This window comes from Chiloscyllium punctatum, chromosome 26 (genome assembly GCF_047496795.1).
Source record: "Chiloscyllium punctatum isolate Juve2018m chromosome 26, sChiPun1.3, whole genome shotgun sequence".
NCBI lineage: Eukaryota > Metazoa > Chordata > Chondrichthyes > Orectolobiformes > Hemiscylliidae > Chiloscyllium > Chiloscyllium punctatum.
Window position 1 is genome coordinate 36,666,548 of NC_092764.1, and position 17,385 is coordinate 36,683,932.

The 17,385-nt window shown below is 41.4% G+C and overlaps 1 protein-coding gene across 1 annotated transcript in view; it reads left to right on the top strand.

Moving 5' to 3' along the window:
• The window catches only part of phlpp2 (PH domain and leucine rich repeat protein phosphatase 2), a 162,903-nt gene that overhangs the window by 138,260 nt on the left and 7,258 nt on the right, over positions 1-17,385 (top strand). The window contains exons 16-18 of the mRNA XM_072596139.1: positions 8,076-8,189; positions 15,159-15,353; positions 16,983-17,214. Of these exons, the coding sequence (XP_072452240.1) occupies positions 8,076-8,189; positions 15,159-15,353; positions 16,983-17,214 (541 nt within the window). The remainder of the gene's footprint in view (positions 1-8,075; positions 8,190-15,158; positions 15,354-16,982; positions 17,215-17,385) is intronic.

Sequence of the window (17,385 nt, forward strand, 5' to 3'; positions counted from 1 at the left end):
AATTGTCTGTTTTCTGGTGCACCATGTTTGTAAGAACGTTTAAAGGAATGTGTTCCATAATTAACTTATGCCACCCTGACAGACCCAGAGAGTTCTCAAACACCCAGCACATCAGAATGGTTGTCCTTGCACAAAACGTGAGGATGCTAAAAAGCTTTTTCCCATGTACATCTAAAACCATGTCCACCTTGACTTCGGTGGCCAAGACCCCCTCCATTACTCCTGCCATAGCACTCCAATACGGAGCCAGTGGCAGGACCACAACCAATGAGTGAGGGTACCTGTATTTATTTTACATTTGGGACACATTGAAGACACACCCTGCATAAATTTTGCAAGAAGACCTGGGGCCAGATGAGCCCTATGAAAAATCTTTAACTGCATAACATGGGTCCTATTTCATATCGAAATCTTCCTCGCATTCTCACAAGTGGTCTCCCAAGTTTCCGCGTGATCCCCATGTCCAACTCTGTCTTCCAGACCTCCCATAATTGCTCGAAGTCACCCGAGGAACCTCCCCCAACAAATGATAGCGAGTACTCACTGAAAGAGAGCTTTTAGTCTGAAGCACCCTCTTTTCCATATCAGAACTATAAACCTCAGTCAAAAGCATGGTCTCTTTTCAGATAAAATCTCTGACCTAACAAAACGAAAGAGGTCCCTACTCAATAATCCATACTTACGAGTTATTTTATCAAATGACATTAACGTTTCATCTTCAAACAGATTGCCCAAACAAGAGACTCCCCTGTCTACCCAGGACTTAAACCCGGGGTCGGTTGTCCCTGGCTGGAAACCTGGCATACCATCTATGGGAGTATGCAAACTTGTTTTAGACATATTGCCCTCCATGCTTTGACAGTATTAATAACTAATGGATTGTGGTAATATTCTGAAACTATCCTCATTTTGTCCAGAAACAACAGATTAATAAGAGGACACTTTGCCTGGGAGGCCTCAATCTCCAACCATATTGACGTTGAGTCCTCACAGGCCCAATCATTCACAAAACATAGAAGGGAGCTCAACTGATATCTTCTGACATCCGGGAGATCCACTCCTCCCAACCCCTGGGACATTTGCCATTTCGTAAGCTTGGCAAGGGGCTGCGTATCGCGCCAAATAAAAGAACTAAACCAACCATTTAATTTCCGAAATGTTTGTCTCGGAGAAACCTAGGGAACCATCTACAAAGGGTATAATTTTAATAAGGGCAACTCGACCTAGCCATGATATTGGAAGGGTCCCCCATCTTAGAAGGTCTTGTTTAATCTTATCAAACAAATGAACTAAATTAGCCTTGAATAACTGATTAAAACTAGGGGTAACAGAGAGGCCCAAAAAAAGAAAGCTTCCTCGTGCCCACTTGAAGGGGTCCCACCTTCAAAGTCAGGTATTCCCTAAGACCCCCATAGGCATAACCTCCAATTTTGAAAAATTGATCTTGTAACCTGAGAAAAAGCCAAATGAATTATTATATTCCATTAAATAGGGCACAAAAACTGCTATGTTCGAAAGAAAAATGATAACATGATCCATGTATAATGTGATCTTATGCACCCATGATCCTACCTCCGGGGCAGCTATATGAGGGTGCCAACGAATGGCCTCTGCCAGTGGCTCAGTCATCAATGTGAAGAGCAAAGGTGGGAAGGGACAGCCTTACCGACTGCCCCTACCAGTGTTAAAATTATCAGACCGTATACCATTAGTGAGAACGCTGCTAGAGGATGACTGTAAAGGATCCTTACCTATCTAGTAAACACTTAATCTAGACTAAACCACTCCAGTGTATAAAAAAGATACGGCCATTCCACCTGGTCAAATGCCTTCTCCATGTCCAAGGAAACTACCAACCCTTGTACTGACCGTTGTTGGCACACTTGAATCATGTTAAGCAGTCTCCTAACATTATTAAAAGTTCTGCAAGCCTGTCTGATCCTCCTTAACAATTGAGGGCAACACCCTTTCCAACCTCAGTGCCAGAGCCTTCGATAAAATTTTAGAATCAAAGTTTAAAAGTGAGATGGGTCTGCAAGAAGCACAATTTTCCCGGGTCTTCCCTTTCTTCAGGATGAGAGAGATATTAGCCCCCCTCAAGGATGGCAGGAGGCAATCCTGACTATATGAATGGTTATACATGTCTAACATCGGCCCTGACAGTATGTTTATAAATTGTTGATAAAACTCACTGGGCAAGCCCCCAGGGCCAGGTGCATTTCCACTTTGAAGTTGCCTCACTGCCTCATGTATCTCTTGGGCTGTTAAGGAGAGACACCTGTTCAGCAGGCACACCAGGAAAATCCAAATTCCTAAAAAAAAGACTCCATCTTATCCCACCTGTCCTCACAGCACTCAAACTGGTAAAGTCCAGAGTAAAACCTCCGAAACACCTTAGCGTTGTAAGTAAGAGTCCCATTCCCTTCCCTAATAGAAGCAATAGACTGGGAGGTATTCTTCTTCCTGACCAAATACGCCAAGTATTTACCTGGCCTGTCACCATGCTCAAACAGCCTCTGCTACACAAAGGAAAGTACCTTCCTTGCTGTACATGTTAGCGTGGAGTTTACGGTGGTTCAGAGAGCTGTGATCCACTGCAGCTTAGTCACTGACGGTCTACTGTAATATGCCGTCTCAGCTGTCTTCATTCGTGCCTCAAGCAGATGCTGCTGCTCTCCCTTCTGTCGTTTCTGACTGGCCGAGTATGAGATAATTATCCCTCTAGCATAGGCCTTAGCGTTCTCCCAAAGAATGGATGGGAGATGTACCTGAGTTGGTGGCCAAAAAAGCTTCAAATTCCCTAGAGAAGTATTCCACAAACTTGCTGTCCTTGAGGTTGAAGGGATCCATTCACTAGTACCGTGAGCCCATTGCATCGCCCTTAATCTTAATAATTAAATACATCGTTGCATCATCAGATATGGCAATATTCCCAATTGAACAAGATACCACCAATTTTTTTAAAACGGTGGGAGTTAGGAAATAATCAATCCTTGTGTGGCATTTGAGGATTGGAAAAGAATGTAGAATCTTCGGCTGTGGGTTGTAAATGTCTCAAACATCTACCAACCCCAGTTCCACACATAGATCACCCAACTGCTTAAATTGTGAAGAAAGCTTTGGGGGGCTTGGGCATTCTATCCGACACAGCAATTAAATCCCTCCCTCTCCCTCTCCCTCTCTCTCTCTCTCTCTCTCTCTCTCTCTCTCTCTCTCTCTCTTCTTCCCCCCCCATTAATAATATGTTTCAATGCCAAGCTTAGATAATGCATTAGTCAGAAATTTAAGAGGGTGGGCCGGAGGGCAGTATACATTCAAAATACAATATTCCTCACCATGTATAAGGGTCTTAAGAATAACAAACCAACCATTCTCATCTTTAATACAATCTGTTAAATTAAATGGGAGACCCTTCTGGACGAGTATGGCCACTGCCCTGTTCCTTGTACTAAAACACCTTGCTGCAACTTCGTGTTCCTTGTCATTAAGGCGAGTCTCCTGCAACAGGGCAACATCCACCCCTCTTTCTAAGGCTCGACAACACCTTTTTTAACTGGCGAATGAACCTCTTTAAGAATGCTGCTAACCATGATCCTTTACAATCGCCTTTGACCTGCCAAGAGGAAGAATTAGTCTTGCAACACACTGAGCAGTCTGTTTACAAAAATACTAACTACAAAACACAAAAGGTACTTAATGGGGGACTCTACCCCTTGCCCACATTTCCCAAACATAAACCTCCATCCCCCTTTCTAGCTTGAGCCGCACCCCAAACCCAAGCAATGGAAGAAATCAAACAAAGGACATTGTAAACACAAAGGTATAACAAAAACCGTGAGCACTTTGCCCATCCCCTGCAATATATCAATACTATTCCAGCTTGGAGAGAAAAGAAAACCAACAACTTTTGGGAAAAGAATGAAAGTACAAGAAATAAAAGCAAGACAATAAAAAGACACTATTGTCAATCTCCACAAATACATCTACATTACTTTAAAGTGCCCAAGAAGTTTTTGGCTTGTTCCAAGGAATCAAATGACTGCACAGTCTCCTTGTTAATAATACAAAGCTCCGCTGGGTATCTCATCGAATATTGAATATCAAGGTTCTTTAACCTTCTCTTAACCTCATCAAACGATTACCTCTTATGGATCACTGCCGCAGAAAAATCCTGGAAAAATATTATCTTAGTTCCCTGATAGGGCTTGCATGTCTCTCCCCAACCTTCTAGAAGTTTCCATGACTTTCTGCTTGTCCCTGTAGCATTGATATCATATCAGAACCGGGCGGGGGCACTTACCCTGACCGGATCTGCGCACCACAACCCCGTGAGCTCTATCAACCTTCACCTGGTCCACCCAGGCATCCCAGCCAAGAAACTGTGGCAAGTAGTCTTCAAAAACACTTGTTGGCTGCCCACCTTCTTCTCCCTCCGGAAGGCCAACGACCCAGATATTTTTCCTCCTACATCTATTTTCCAGGTCATCGACTTGCTCAGTCAGGGCCCAAACCTGTTTCTCAAAGGTGTGGTTCTGCCCTGCTGAGGACTCTACCTCAATCTCCGACGCCACGGTCCGCCACTCAACTCTTCAACTCGCTTCTGGAGCCCTTCCAACTCCTCATGCTTCTGCAGCGTGGCTGCGATGGGCTGCAGTTGATTACAAGTCTCTTCCCTCATCTCCTGGATCAACTATTGGATCGCTCTGAGTTCCTCCACAGTGTTCTGCTGCGTAGGCATTTCTTTCATAGCTGCCAAGGGAGCTGCAGCTACCTCCCCAGTTAGAGTCTCTGACCCGCCCAATGTTTTTGAGTGTTGAGACTTGGCTGTTTGCTTCCCCCTAGTAATTCTTACATGCTCAAAAGAATTTAAACTTATTATTACCTTTAACAATAATTTTTTTCCAAATAAAACTAAGGTGGGGAATGAAAAAGTGTTACACCCTGGGTTGGGGTGCAGAGCTCGTCAAGACTGATTAGATTACTTACAGTGTGGAAACAGGCCCTCCGGCCCAACAAGTCCACACCCACCCTCCGAAGCGCAACCCACCCATACCCCTACATCTACATCTACCCCTTACCTAACACTACGGGCAATTTAGCATGGCCAATTCACCTAACCTGCACATCTTTGGACTGTGGGAGGAAACCGGAGCACCCGGAGGAAACCCACGCAGACACGGGGAGAACGTGCAAACTCCACACAGTCAGTCGCCTGAGGCGGGAATTGAACCCGGATCTATTCAGATCGCTGCCATCTTGAATCCCCCACTCTAACAACTTAAATGGGTGTACAAAGTTGAAAATCACGCAACACCAGGTTATAGTCCAACAGGTTTCATTGGAAGCACACTAGCTTTTGGAGTGATGTTCCTTCATCAGGTGCTAATGGACCCTTTACAGACAATCAATTTTTCAATGTATAATTTCAGTTACATCACACTTGCTATAAATTCTGTGTTAGGACTGAGCCCTCCATTATCACCTGATGAAGGAGCGTCGCTCCGAAAGCTAGTGTGCTTCCAATTAAAACTGTTGGACTATAACCTGGTGTTGTGTGATTTTTAACCTTGTACTCCTAGTCCAACACCAGCATCTCCAAATCATAACTTAAATGGGAGATTCTTCCTAACAAGTTTGGCTACTGCCCTACTCTTAATGTTGAAAGATGTGAAATAAACCCAGTCAAACCCATTCTGTTGCAGTTTCAGATGCTCTGCATCATTTAGATATGCTTCTTGCAATAAGGCAGCATCCACCCTCTCCCTTTTATGACTGGAAAGTACTTTCTTACCCTTAACCAACAAGTGACTCCCTTTAATGTTCCAAGTACACCACTTGAACACATCCTTAGTTGTAACCTTCTAAAGCACCACTTAAATTCCAGAGAGGGAGAACTCGAACTGCGAATCACTGAGCTTCAGTACAAGAAAGTACACAAAATGCAAAAACTACATAAACTGAAACAGCTACAACCAACAAACCTACAAAACTTGCAAAAACTATGTACACCAAAAACGGAAAAACAAAAAAGCACCATATGCACTGATTAGAGGAATTTATTCCCCATTTAAAGGGGGCATCTACACATCCCAAAACCCTGCTAACCACCCCAACCACCCTCTTAACCCCTACCACCTAGGGTCGCACCACAAGCACAGGCAGCCCAGTAGGAAAAAAAAGATTAGTAATCTACGCAAATAAGTTAAAAGTAAATACGTCACCCATCTCTTGGTATAACTTAGAATTAAAGGTAAATACTCTATCCATCCCAAGCATAATTTAGTGCATCTTAATATCTACAAAAGGAGACTCCAAGTCCTCTCTAAAGAAGGACAAACCTGAACAACTCTCTTATCTGTGCCTGTCCAGTCATCTGGCTTAAATCAGCGTGTCCACAAGGTTCCTCACTTTCTCTGGCGAGTCAAATAAATGTACAGATCCATTATAATTAATCTGAAGCACTGCTCTCTCAATCTCTTCTTGATGCCGTCGTAGGACTTCCTTTTCCAGATCACTGCTGCTGAAAAATCTTGGATAAACATCACCCTGGAGCCCTCACACACCAGCACCCTCGGGTCCTTCACTTGGGCTTTGGAAGCTTCTATGACACACTGTTTTTATAATGATGGAACCATACCAGGACAGGGCATGTCACTGGTCCATTCCTGGCCTTGGTGCCGTGACCCGATGGGCTCTTTCAGCCTTTATCTTTCCCTTTTCAGCCTCCAAACTAAGGAATTCTGGGAACCACTTCTCAATGAAATCCACTGGCTGCTCACCTTCTGTCCCCTCCAGCATGCCAACAACACAAAGTTCGTTCTTTTGTCCCTGTTCTCAAGATCATTCACCAGATCCAGTAAACCATGGACCTGTGTTTCCAGGGCTTCAACCGGACTCTTGGATGAATCAGCCTCTGCCTCCCATCCCTGTGGCCCTCTGCTTAAGCTCATCAGTCCTTTTCCCCAAGTCTTGCAGCATAGCAGAGACCGGGGTCAGCTTTTCAAGATTTGGCAAGCTCCTCAACCAAGATCTGGTGAGGAAGCAACGCCTTGGTGGGTTGAGCCGCGGCCCCAGTGCTAGGCAAACTTGCTCCTTTCTTCAGCATTCTCCTGCAACAAAAACGAAGGTAAGTAAACTTTTCAGGTTCTATAGCTCTTTTACTTTTAGCCCAACAAATGCAATCCTCCTAGGTTGCTGCTATCTTGGATTCCCCCAGTCACTATGTTTATATTATGAGCCCTGTTGCGTTTCTGGTCAATGGTAACCCCAAGGATGTTGGTAGTGAGGGCTACAGTGATGATAACACCATTGAATGTCAAGGGTTGATGGTTAGATTTTTTTTTATTGGTGAAGGTCATAGCCTCACATTTGTCTGGTGCGAATGTTCCATGTCACCTGTCAGCCCAAGCCTGCATATTGTCCAGATCTTGCGTTTGGACATGGATTGTTTCAGTATCTGGAGAGTCACAAATGGTGCTGAACATCCCACTTCTTACCTTGTGATGGAAGGAAGGTCATTGTTGAAACAGTTGAAGATGGTTGGGCTGCGGATATTACCCTGAGGAATTCCTGCAGAAATGTCCTGAACTTAGGTGACCAACCTCCAACAACCACAATGATTGCTCTATGTACCAGGTATGACTCCAACCAGCAGAGTGTTTGCTCCCTGATACCCATTGATTCCAGTTTTACCAGGACTCTTTGATGTCATGCACTGTTGAATGCAATGTGATGTCAAGAGCTGTCACTGTCACTTCACCTCTGGAATTCAGCTTCTTTTTGTCCATGTTTGAACCAAGGTTGTAATGAGATCAGGAACTAAGCAGTCTTAGTAGAATCCATACTGGGTGTCACTGAGCAGGTTATTGCTGAATAGGTGCTGCTTGATAGCACTATTGATGATACCTTCCATCACTTTACTGATGATCAATAGTAGGCTGATGGCGCCATAATTGACTGGGTTTGCAAATGTTCACTTTCCTCCCAAACATGAAATCATTGCATCATCAGATGTTACAAAGGAAAGGACAGAAATACTAAAAATGTGAAAATGAAATGGCACTTTTTTTTAACAGTCATATCACCACCTTGAAAATTGATCCGAAACCTACTGTGCAGACAAGCGATCCATCCAGCGCTCCAGCATTCTGGAGTCATGGCTATTCTGAAATGGCAGGACACAGAAATAAGTAAGTAAAGTAACACAGAGCCTGCTTGTTTTCTTATGCTAAATATTGTAGGTTCATTTCTTTATTTTCCCAATGATGCATTGCAGATATTTATCCCTGTTTATTATCTTCAACTTTACATGACTTTTGACTTTATTTACTTCTCCATCCTTCCTTATGTAAAAGGAGCCACCCATGTCTGTTTCCAGTAGTGATTCTTACAGTGGAGTTGGGTCTCTAGCAATACTCAGCCCTGGATCCCATGTCCATCTGTTTATCCTTAACCTTTCATCCTCCTTAATTTATGTGCAGACTCATGGAGATTTTGTCTGCAGTGTCAAGTCAGTTTATGTATACTGTTGCCACCCACTTCAATTTCACCTATTGTGTGCTGCCAGATCATCAAACCTCCACCATCTCTATTCCAGACAATGTTTCTATGTAAATCCCATCATCTTGTCACTTTGATCCCTTTCAAACCCTCTTTAAAATATATAATTTTGAATGAACACTTTTCTCCTAGTTATAGCATATTAGTCTGTGTTATTGGCTTTGTGAGGGCTTTGCAACTTCTTATTACAGTAAAGATGTAATACAAACTGTGACAGTTTACTGAGACTTAAAGGTTCTGGTCACTTTGTTAATTGCTGTAACCTAGAGAATTTCCAGTCATAGATAATGCAAAAGGATGGTAAGTTATTTGTCATATTCCTTCTGTTGTGACGGAATTTTTAAAAAAACGTATTGTGGGAAAAGCAGATAATTCATGGTATTGGAACGATTGTCCCATCATACTACAGTTCTAACCAGTGCTCCCTCTAATTTCTCTCTGTTGCACTGTAAAGTCCTTTTAAGAATCATTGGTCTGGTTTTTTTCCTGCATGGTGCCGAGAGGGAACATTAGTTCTGACAGTAACAAAATCAAGAACTCCACAATGAAACACTTTGGCATCTGAACAATGATCAAGAAACGAATATATTATAATTTTAAAAATTCAGAAACACTAAAGTTAACATCGCAAAGACACTGGCCCTCAATATTCGTGCCATACTTTTCATGAAAAATGCTAAACTACTGTCCTACTTTTTGTTTTGACTCAAATACTCATTAAAGTTTTCATCTAAAATTTCTGGTGGTTTCTACGTTAAACATTCCTGTTCCAACAGTCAACTTTCTAAAGATCTTCCTCCAAAACCAACCTCTTGTGCCACTTCTTTGACATCAATGATGGAAAAATCACTAGAGACCAGTTGAGAACAAAATTATTTCTCACTTAGAGAAGCATGAGCCAATAAGGAGTAGCTAGCATGGATTTACACACAGAACATAGAAAAGTAAAGCACAGAACAGGTCCTTTGGTCCACGATGTTGTGCCGAGACTTAATCCTAATGTAAAATATAGTAACAACCTACACAACCCTCAACTCACTGCTATCCATGTGCATGTCCAGTAGTCGCTTAAATGTCCCCAATGACTCTGCTTTCATCACCACCGCTGGTAACGCATTCCATGCATTCGCAACTCTGTGTAAAAAAAACCTACCTCTGATGTCTCCTTTATACCTTCCTCCTAATATCTTCAAACTATGACTTCTCGTACCAGTCACTCCTGCCCTGGGGAAAAGTCTCTGGCTATTGACTCTATCTATTCCTCTCATTATTTTGTACACCTCTATCAGGTCTCCTCTCTTCCTCCTTCTCTCCAGAGAGAAAAGTCTGCGCCTATTCAACCTTTCTTCATAAGGCAAGCCCTCCAGTCCAGGCAGCATCCTGGTAAACCTTCTTTGCACCCTCTCCAAAGCCTCTGTATCTTTCCTTCATTTAATGAAGGAAAACCATGTTTAACTAAATTAACTGTTAATTCATGAAGAAAAGATGGTTGAATGGTTATGCGTTAGATATGAATGGAAATTCAAAAGCATTTTTTTAAATGCACTTATTCAGAAAATAGAAGCAAGTGAAATTGAAGGTATGATGGTAACTTGAGTTTGAAATTTGTTAAGAGATGAGAGGCAGAGAGAATTTGATGCTTTTCTGGCTGAAGGAAAGTATGCAGTGGGGTGTTCCAAGAGCCAGTTTTTCCTGTTATGTTTTTTCTGCTTGCAGATGTAAGTATATATAATGGATGATATGTGTACATAATGATCTGGAGAATACAGTTTTAGGATTTGGGGTAATACACTTAAATTGCAAACAGGATGTTAACAGACCTCAGGAAATATGAACAATCTAGTGAAGTGGGTAAATTCAAGACAAATTTACTTGTATGCAGATAAATGTAAAATAATGAAGTGTGGTAGGAATAACATTGAAGAACATGATAATCAAATGGCTCTATTTTAACAAGTGTGCAGGATCCGAAGAATCTTGCAAGGCTAGTCACAAGGCAGTTAAGAAATTGTAAGTCTGTCTTAGCTTTGTAAATTTAAACATTGAATGAAAAAAATGGATAATGTAGTAAACCTTTTACAGCTCACCACTCCGGACTCAGCTGGAATATTGTCATAGAATCAATAGAGTCATAGAGATGTACAGCTTTGGTCCAACCCGTCCATGCCGACCAGATATCCCAACCCAATCTAGTCCCACCTGCCAGCACCCAGCCCATATCCCTCCAAACCCTTCCTATTTGTGTACCCATCTAGATGCTTTTTAAATGTTGCAATTGTACCAGCCTTCACCAATTCCTTTGGCAGCTCAATCCATAGACACACCACCCTTTGCGTGAAAAAGTTGCCTCTTAAGTCTCTTTTGCATCTTTCCCTTCTCATCCTAAACTTAGGCCCTCTAGCTCTGGATTTGCCTACACCAGGGAAAAGACTTTGTCTATTTATCCTATCCGTGCCCCTCATGATTTTATAAACCTCTATAAGGTCAAGCCTCAGCCTCCCTTGTTCCAGCGGAAATAGCCCCATCTCCCTATAGCTCAAATCCTCCAATCCTGGCAACATCCTTGCAGATCTTTTCTGAACCCTTTCGAGTTTCACAATATCCTTCGGATAGGAAGGACACCGGAATTGCATGCAGTATTCCAAAAGTGGCCTAACCTACGACCTGATGAAGGGCTTTTGCCCAAACCGTTGATCTTCCTGCTCCTCGGATGCTACCTGACCTGCTTTGCTTTTCCAGCACCACTCTAATCTCCAGTACTCACTTTCGCCAATGTCCTGTACAGCCGCAACATGACCTCCCAACTCCTGTACTGAATATTTGTATCAACTTAACTGAAGTTCTTTATCCCTGGAACCATTCTTGTGAATCTTTTCTGTGATTTAATGTCTTTGGACCATTATTAAGGCTTGGTGCCCAGAATTGGACAGAATACTACAGCTGAGTCCAAACCAATGTTTACAAAAGTTTAAAATGGCCTCATTTTGTTCTCTACACTCATTAATTAAATCTGGGCGGTGTAAGCTTTAATAACTGTATTCCCAAACTGCTCTCTTGCCGTCAATGCCCTTTGCACATACGTGCCCAGGCCCCTGTGCTCCCACATCCCTGGAAAGTTGTACCCTTTATATTGTGTCTCTGTAATTTCCCTACAAAAATCAATAATTTTGCCTGCCAGTTGTTTTTTTCTATTAAGTGTTTGTCCTTTTGAAGTTATATGCTACCCTCCTGACAGTTCGCAATGCTTTCAAGCTATTTATCATTCACAAATTTTGAAATGTTGACTGTTGACTGTACATCAAGGTCCAAGACATGAATATATATCTGGAAGAACAGGGATCCCAAATCAGAAAAACTCCACTTATCATACTCTTATTTCCTGTCATTCAGCCAACTTTATAGTCATGTTGGTCAGGATTAGAAATGAGAACTAGCTATTTGGATACAGAACTGGCTCAAAGGTAGAAGACAGAGGGTGGTGGAGGAGGGTTATTTTTCGGACTGAAGGCCTGTGACTAGTGGAGTGCAACCAGGATCGATGCTGGGTCACCACTTTTCGCCATTTATACAAATGATTTGAATGTGAGCATAAGAGGTAGCAAAATTGGAGGTGTACTGGACAGTGAAGAAGGTTACCTCAGATTACAACGGGATCTTGATCAACGGGCTGAGAAGTGGCAGATGGAGTTTAATTCAGATAAATGCGAGCTGCTGCATTTTGGGAAAGCAAATCTTAGCAGAACTTATACACTGGGGCTCTTTTCCCTGGAGCGTCAGAGACTGAGGGGTGACCATATAGAGGTTTACAAAATTATGAGGGGCGTGGATAGGATAAATAGATAAAATCTTTTCCCTGGGTGGGGGAGTCCAGACCTAGAAGGCAAAGGTTTAGGGTGAGAGGGGAAAGATATAAAAGAGACCTAAGAGGCAACTTTTTCACACAGAGGGTGGTACATGTATGGAATGAGCTGCCAGAGGAAGTGGGTGGAGGCTAGTACAATTGCAACACTTAAAAGGCATCTGGATGTGTATATGAATAGGAAGGGTTTAGATTACTTAGTGTGGAAACAGGCCCTTCAGCCCAACAAGTCCACAGCGACCCTCCGAAGAGCAACCCACCCAGACCCATTTCCCTCCACCTAACACTACAGGCAATTTAGCATGGCCAATTCACCTAACCTGCACATTTTCTTTTGGACTATGGGAGGAAACCAGAGCACCTGGAGGAAACCCATGCAGACACGGGGAGAATGTGCAAACTCCACACAGACAGTTGCCGGAGGCGGGATATGGGTCAGGTGCTGGCAGGTAGGACTAGATTGGGTTGGGATATCTGGTTGGCATGGATGAGTTGGACCGAAGGGTCTGTTTCCATACTATACATTTTTATAACACTATAACTCTAACCAGAACAGCTCCAGTGTTAATTGAGAAAATGTGATGCTCATTGTATGTAAGAGCTGGTTGAAAAGGCTGCTTGTGATGAGGTGGTAGTGTCCTTTCCTCTAAGCCAGCAGGCCTGTGTTCAAGTCAAATCTGCTCCAGATGTGTCTAATGACATCTCTGAACAGATTGGTTAGAAAATATAAAACAAAAACTGGTTCAACCCCCTTCAACTCAATTTTGATTTAATCCCCCCTTCTCTCTCTCCCCTTTGGTGTTATTAAATACCATTGTCCTTAATGAGCTGTGCATGTAAATTAATCGGTTGGAACATTGGTGATTTACTGATGATAGTAGATTACCACAGGTAATTTGGTGGTGAGAAAAAAACTGTTCAGTTATGTATAATAAAATTATTTTACAAAACAGAAAAGTATAGAGCTGGTTCAGGGGCCTTTGTGGTACTGTGTTAATGTCCCTACCTCTGGACCAGAAGGTCTGGGTTCATGTCCCACCTGCCCTAGATGTGACTGAACAGATTGATCATAAATATCAATAGCTGGATTTGTAAGGTTCTTGTAATGCAGTGGTTGTGTCTTTGCCTCTGAGCCTCAAGATAACGAAGGTTCTGTATTCAGACATGTGCCATAACACAAGGTATACTGCATCAAGTATAGTACGTCTAACCCTCACTCCCAGATTGGTTGAAAGAACCTCAAACCTGTTGGACACTTGCAAAGTCTGAGGTTCCTGCCATCTTGGTCTGCCTCACTCGATCATATTCACCTGTTTCCTGAACCTTGAATTAATCAGATGACCCAATTCTAAGTTGTGTGACTGCCTCCTGGGACAAAGAATCCTTTCTAATTCCCTGATGCCTCTGTCTGCAGTTCAGCCTACAGCTCATGAACTCTGAAGAGAAGCTGCTCAAACTTCAAACACTTTGTGATCCTGAACAAACATGTATGCCCTATGGTTTCCAGGAACTCTTGCATGCTATGACTATGACACATCACCTGTTCTGCTCTTATTAATGTGTTCTACTTAACAACTTAATTATTTTAGTCAATTATGTGGATGGATGGATGGATAGAGAATGGGCTCATGGGCAGGAAAAAACGAGTGGGGTAAGGGATTTTGTTTTAGGTTGGTGACCTGTGACCAGTGGTGTTCAACAGGGATCAGTGCTGGCTCTGCAACTGTTTACAATATATTAATGACTTGGAGGAAGGAAATGAATGTAACCTAGCCAAATTTGCAGTCAACACAAATTGTGTGAAAAGGCAGGCTGTGAAGGGGAAAAATGCAGTTTACAGGAGATATTTTGGGCAAAGGTAAGTGGGCAAACAATTGGCAAATGGAGTATAATGTACAAATGTACAAAGTTGTCCATTTTGAAAGGGAGAATAGAAGGATAGAATGTTACTTAAGTAAAGAAAAGCTGCAGAAAGCTGCCACCAAAGGGACTTGGGCGTAATTCGGGAAACTCAAAAAGCTAGTACACTGTTGTAGCAGGAAATCGGGAAAGAAAATGGAATGTTGGCCCTTTTTTCAAGCATCTCTTTCCCTGCATCTCTGACTCCCTCAATCACCCAACTCCAGTACTATATTGTAATTGACAATAAAGTTCATTAATCTATGTGCGCCTAACACAAAAGGTCTTTCTGATCCACTTACAGAGGAACCATTTAAGTCCAACTGCTCTTCCAATGGATGCCTTGTTAAAATCCTGCTCAAAGCTGGGAATTTCAGGATTTGAACTGTAGATTACAGTTAACTGCAAATGAAATTAATTTGTGTACACAATTTAGACTTTCTTCTACACAATCACCAGTACTTAGTCTTGAGTATATTTATATGTTCTGAACACAAAGACCTAGTTAGAAAGGAACTGGTTTGAGCTGCTGCTTTGATTGATTAAGCTTAGTTAAGCTTCAGAGGAGGCCTTGTTAAACATAGCTTAACGGTACAATGTAAATTTTAAATTGTAGCTTTCTATTAAATGCTAACTAGAAATAAAATCAGATTTTTACAAAAAAGTAAGACTTCCTTTCCTACTCAACTGCTAGCATTCAGTCCTGGGATCTGTTCAGGTTGATATCATGTCACATTTATATTGCAATATATAGGCATGTGAAAAATACTACTTTTTGTTTACTGTTACCAAACGCATTTGAATTAAATTCTTGCTCACTCCTATATTTTGGATTTTCCAGACTCTGTCTTTCAGTTCTTGCCCTAGATAGCTTTGGAGATAACCTCGAAGCATTATATGGTGTTTTTGATGGTGACAGAAATTTGGAAATCCCTCGCTTACTGCAGTGCACTGTGGGAGACGTGTTGGCAGAAGAATTGCAGCAATCCAATGTGGACAGTGTCTACATGACTCATACATTCCTTGTCTCTCACAGGTGAGGAAGCTGTGGTTACAAAACCAATGTTGAAAACCAGTTTTCAGCTGTTCTGCATACCTTAATGGGGAAGTTTTTTTTTCAATGATAAAACATCACAATCATCTGTAATCTTCACAAAACAATCATAAAGATCATGACTGATTTTCTACTTCAGTGCCTTTTTCCTGTACTCTCCCAAATATGGTGGGCATCTATTGATCTCAGTCTTGATATATTCAGCAACTCAGCTGAGAATTTCAAAGATCTTTCATTCTCTGGGTGAAGAAATAATTCCTTATCTCCATCTTAAATGTTCTGCCCTTTATTCTGACCCTTGGCCATTTCTAGACCCTATAGCCCAGGGAAACTTTTCTCCAGTCCCTATAATGTCAAGCCCCTGTCAGAATGTTGTATGCATGAATGAGATCATCTTTCATTTTTATAAAGCCTGGTCCATTTAATTCTCCTCCATAAGGCAATCCCTCCATTTTCAGGGTTTAGTCTGGTCAACTTTTGTTGTACTCTATATATGGGAAGTATATCTTACTAGTTGGAAGGAAACCAAAACTACGTACGATACTCACAAGTATGGTTTTACCAAGCTTTATATATTTGTAGAAAGACATATTTCCTTCAGTACTCAATCTGGTGCTCTTAAAGGCTAGTTATTTTATGCACCATGTGCCAGAGAAATAGGTTGGCTAACACTAACAGGATAGGATATTGCAGCAGAGCTGTGGAATATACAGAGTTGTAAGATGGTATTCAGATGGTAACATAACAGAAGACAGTTTAAGGAAGGTTATATAAATATGACATGAGCCAGCTTGCTATTCATGCAACTGTTGATAAAAATGCCAATAAATGATCAATACAATAATGCTTAGAGTAACAATGTTTCTTGTGCAAAGTTCAAATGTCAAGAGGAGGTTTTTTTTAAAAAGACAATTTCATCAAGTACTTGAATTAATAACATTTCTGACAACACACGGCAATGTTTAAAGGTAAAGGAACAGATTTGCAAAAATGATGTAATAGGAACTGGATTTAACAGAGAGAAAATTTCTATCCCTTCACTCCCAGTACGTTTTCCATCAGACATGGTGGTAACCAAGAAACTTGCTTCTTGAGACAGGCTTCAGTTCTGATTTTCTGGAACTTGTCACAAGAAAGCTATATCTTAGCAATAATATTTTGTTTTCTTTTTCAGAGCAAGTTGGGCTGGATATACACATCAGCAAAATGAGCAAACAATTTCACTTTTAAATAAATTACACCATCTGTTGGTGTTCTCCACCTCTTTTGATATCCCAGTGTGCATTACCATTGTCCTAGAAATTGACACAAATTTTTAATTGGTTTAGTTATTTGAGAGAGACAGCAAAACATCATTACTGTTTATCAACCCTTCCAATACAATGTTTCATTACTTCATATTGTTTTAATTTTTTGCTTATTCCTTATCTTTTCCCTCTAGATATTAAGATTGTATATTCTAATTAGGATATGGTAGTTTGTGATCAAAAATACAATGCATTACTGAATCCAAAGCAACATTCAGATCATTTTGTTTCAAGATAGGAAATTGAATGAAGAAGTTAGTTCCATTGTCCTAGTAACATGTTGTTCACTTGCTTTGTTTTTAAGAAAACTTGGAATGGTGGGGCAGAAGCTAGGTTCTTCAGCTGTTTTATGTCACATTCGCCGCGATCCAAGTGACCACAGCAGCTACTTCACTCTTACTGTGGCCAATGTGGGTAATAGCCAAGTGGTGTTATGCAGAGATGGACAGCCGTTGCCACTCTCAAAAGTGTTCAGCCTTGAACAGTGTGTTGAGGAACTGGAAAGAGTGAAACAGCAAAAAGCCATTATAACTGAGGTACGCAGTATCATTTAATTCGTTTTATACCTGTGATAATTGATGCAAATAAATACAAGGTGCTAATGTTAGAATCTATGTAGCGTAGTTTAATGTTTTTATATTGTGTTATGTAATTCAAAACATATCCTATGAATTGTGTGGTTTATTTTGTCTCGTTTTATTCATAAT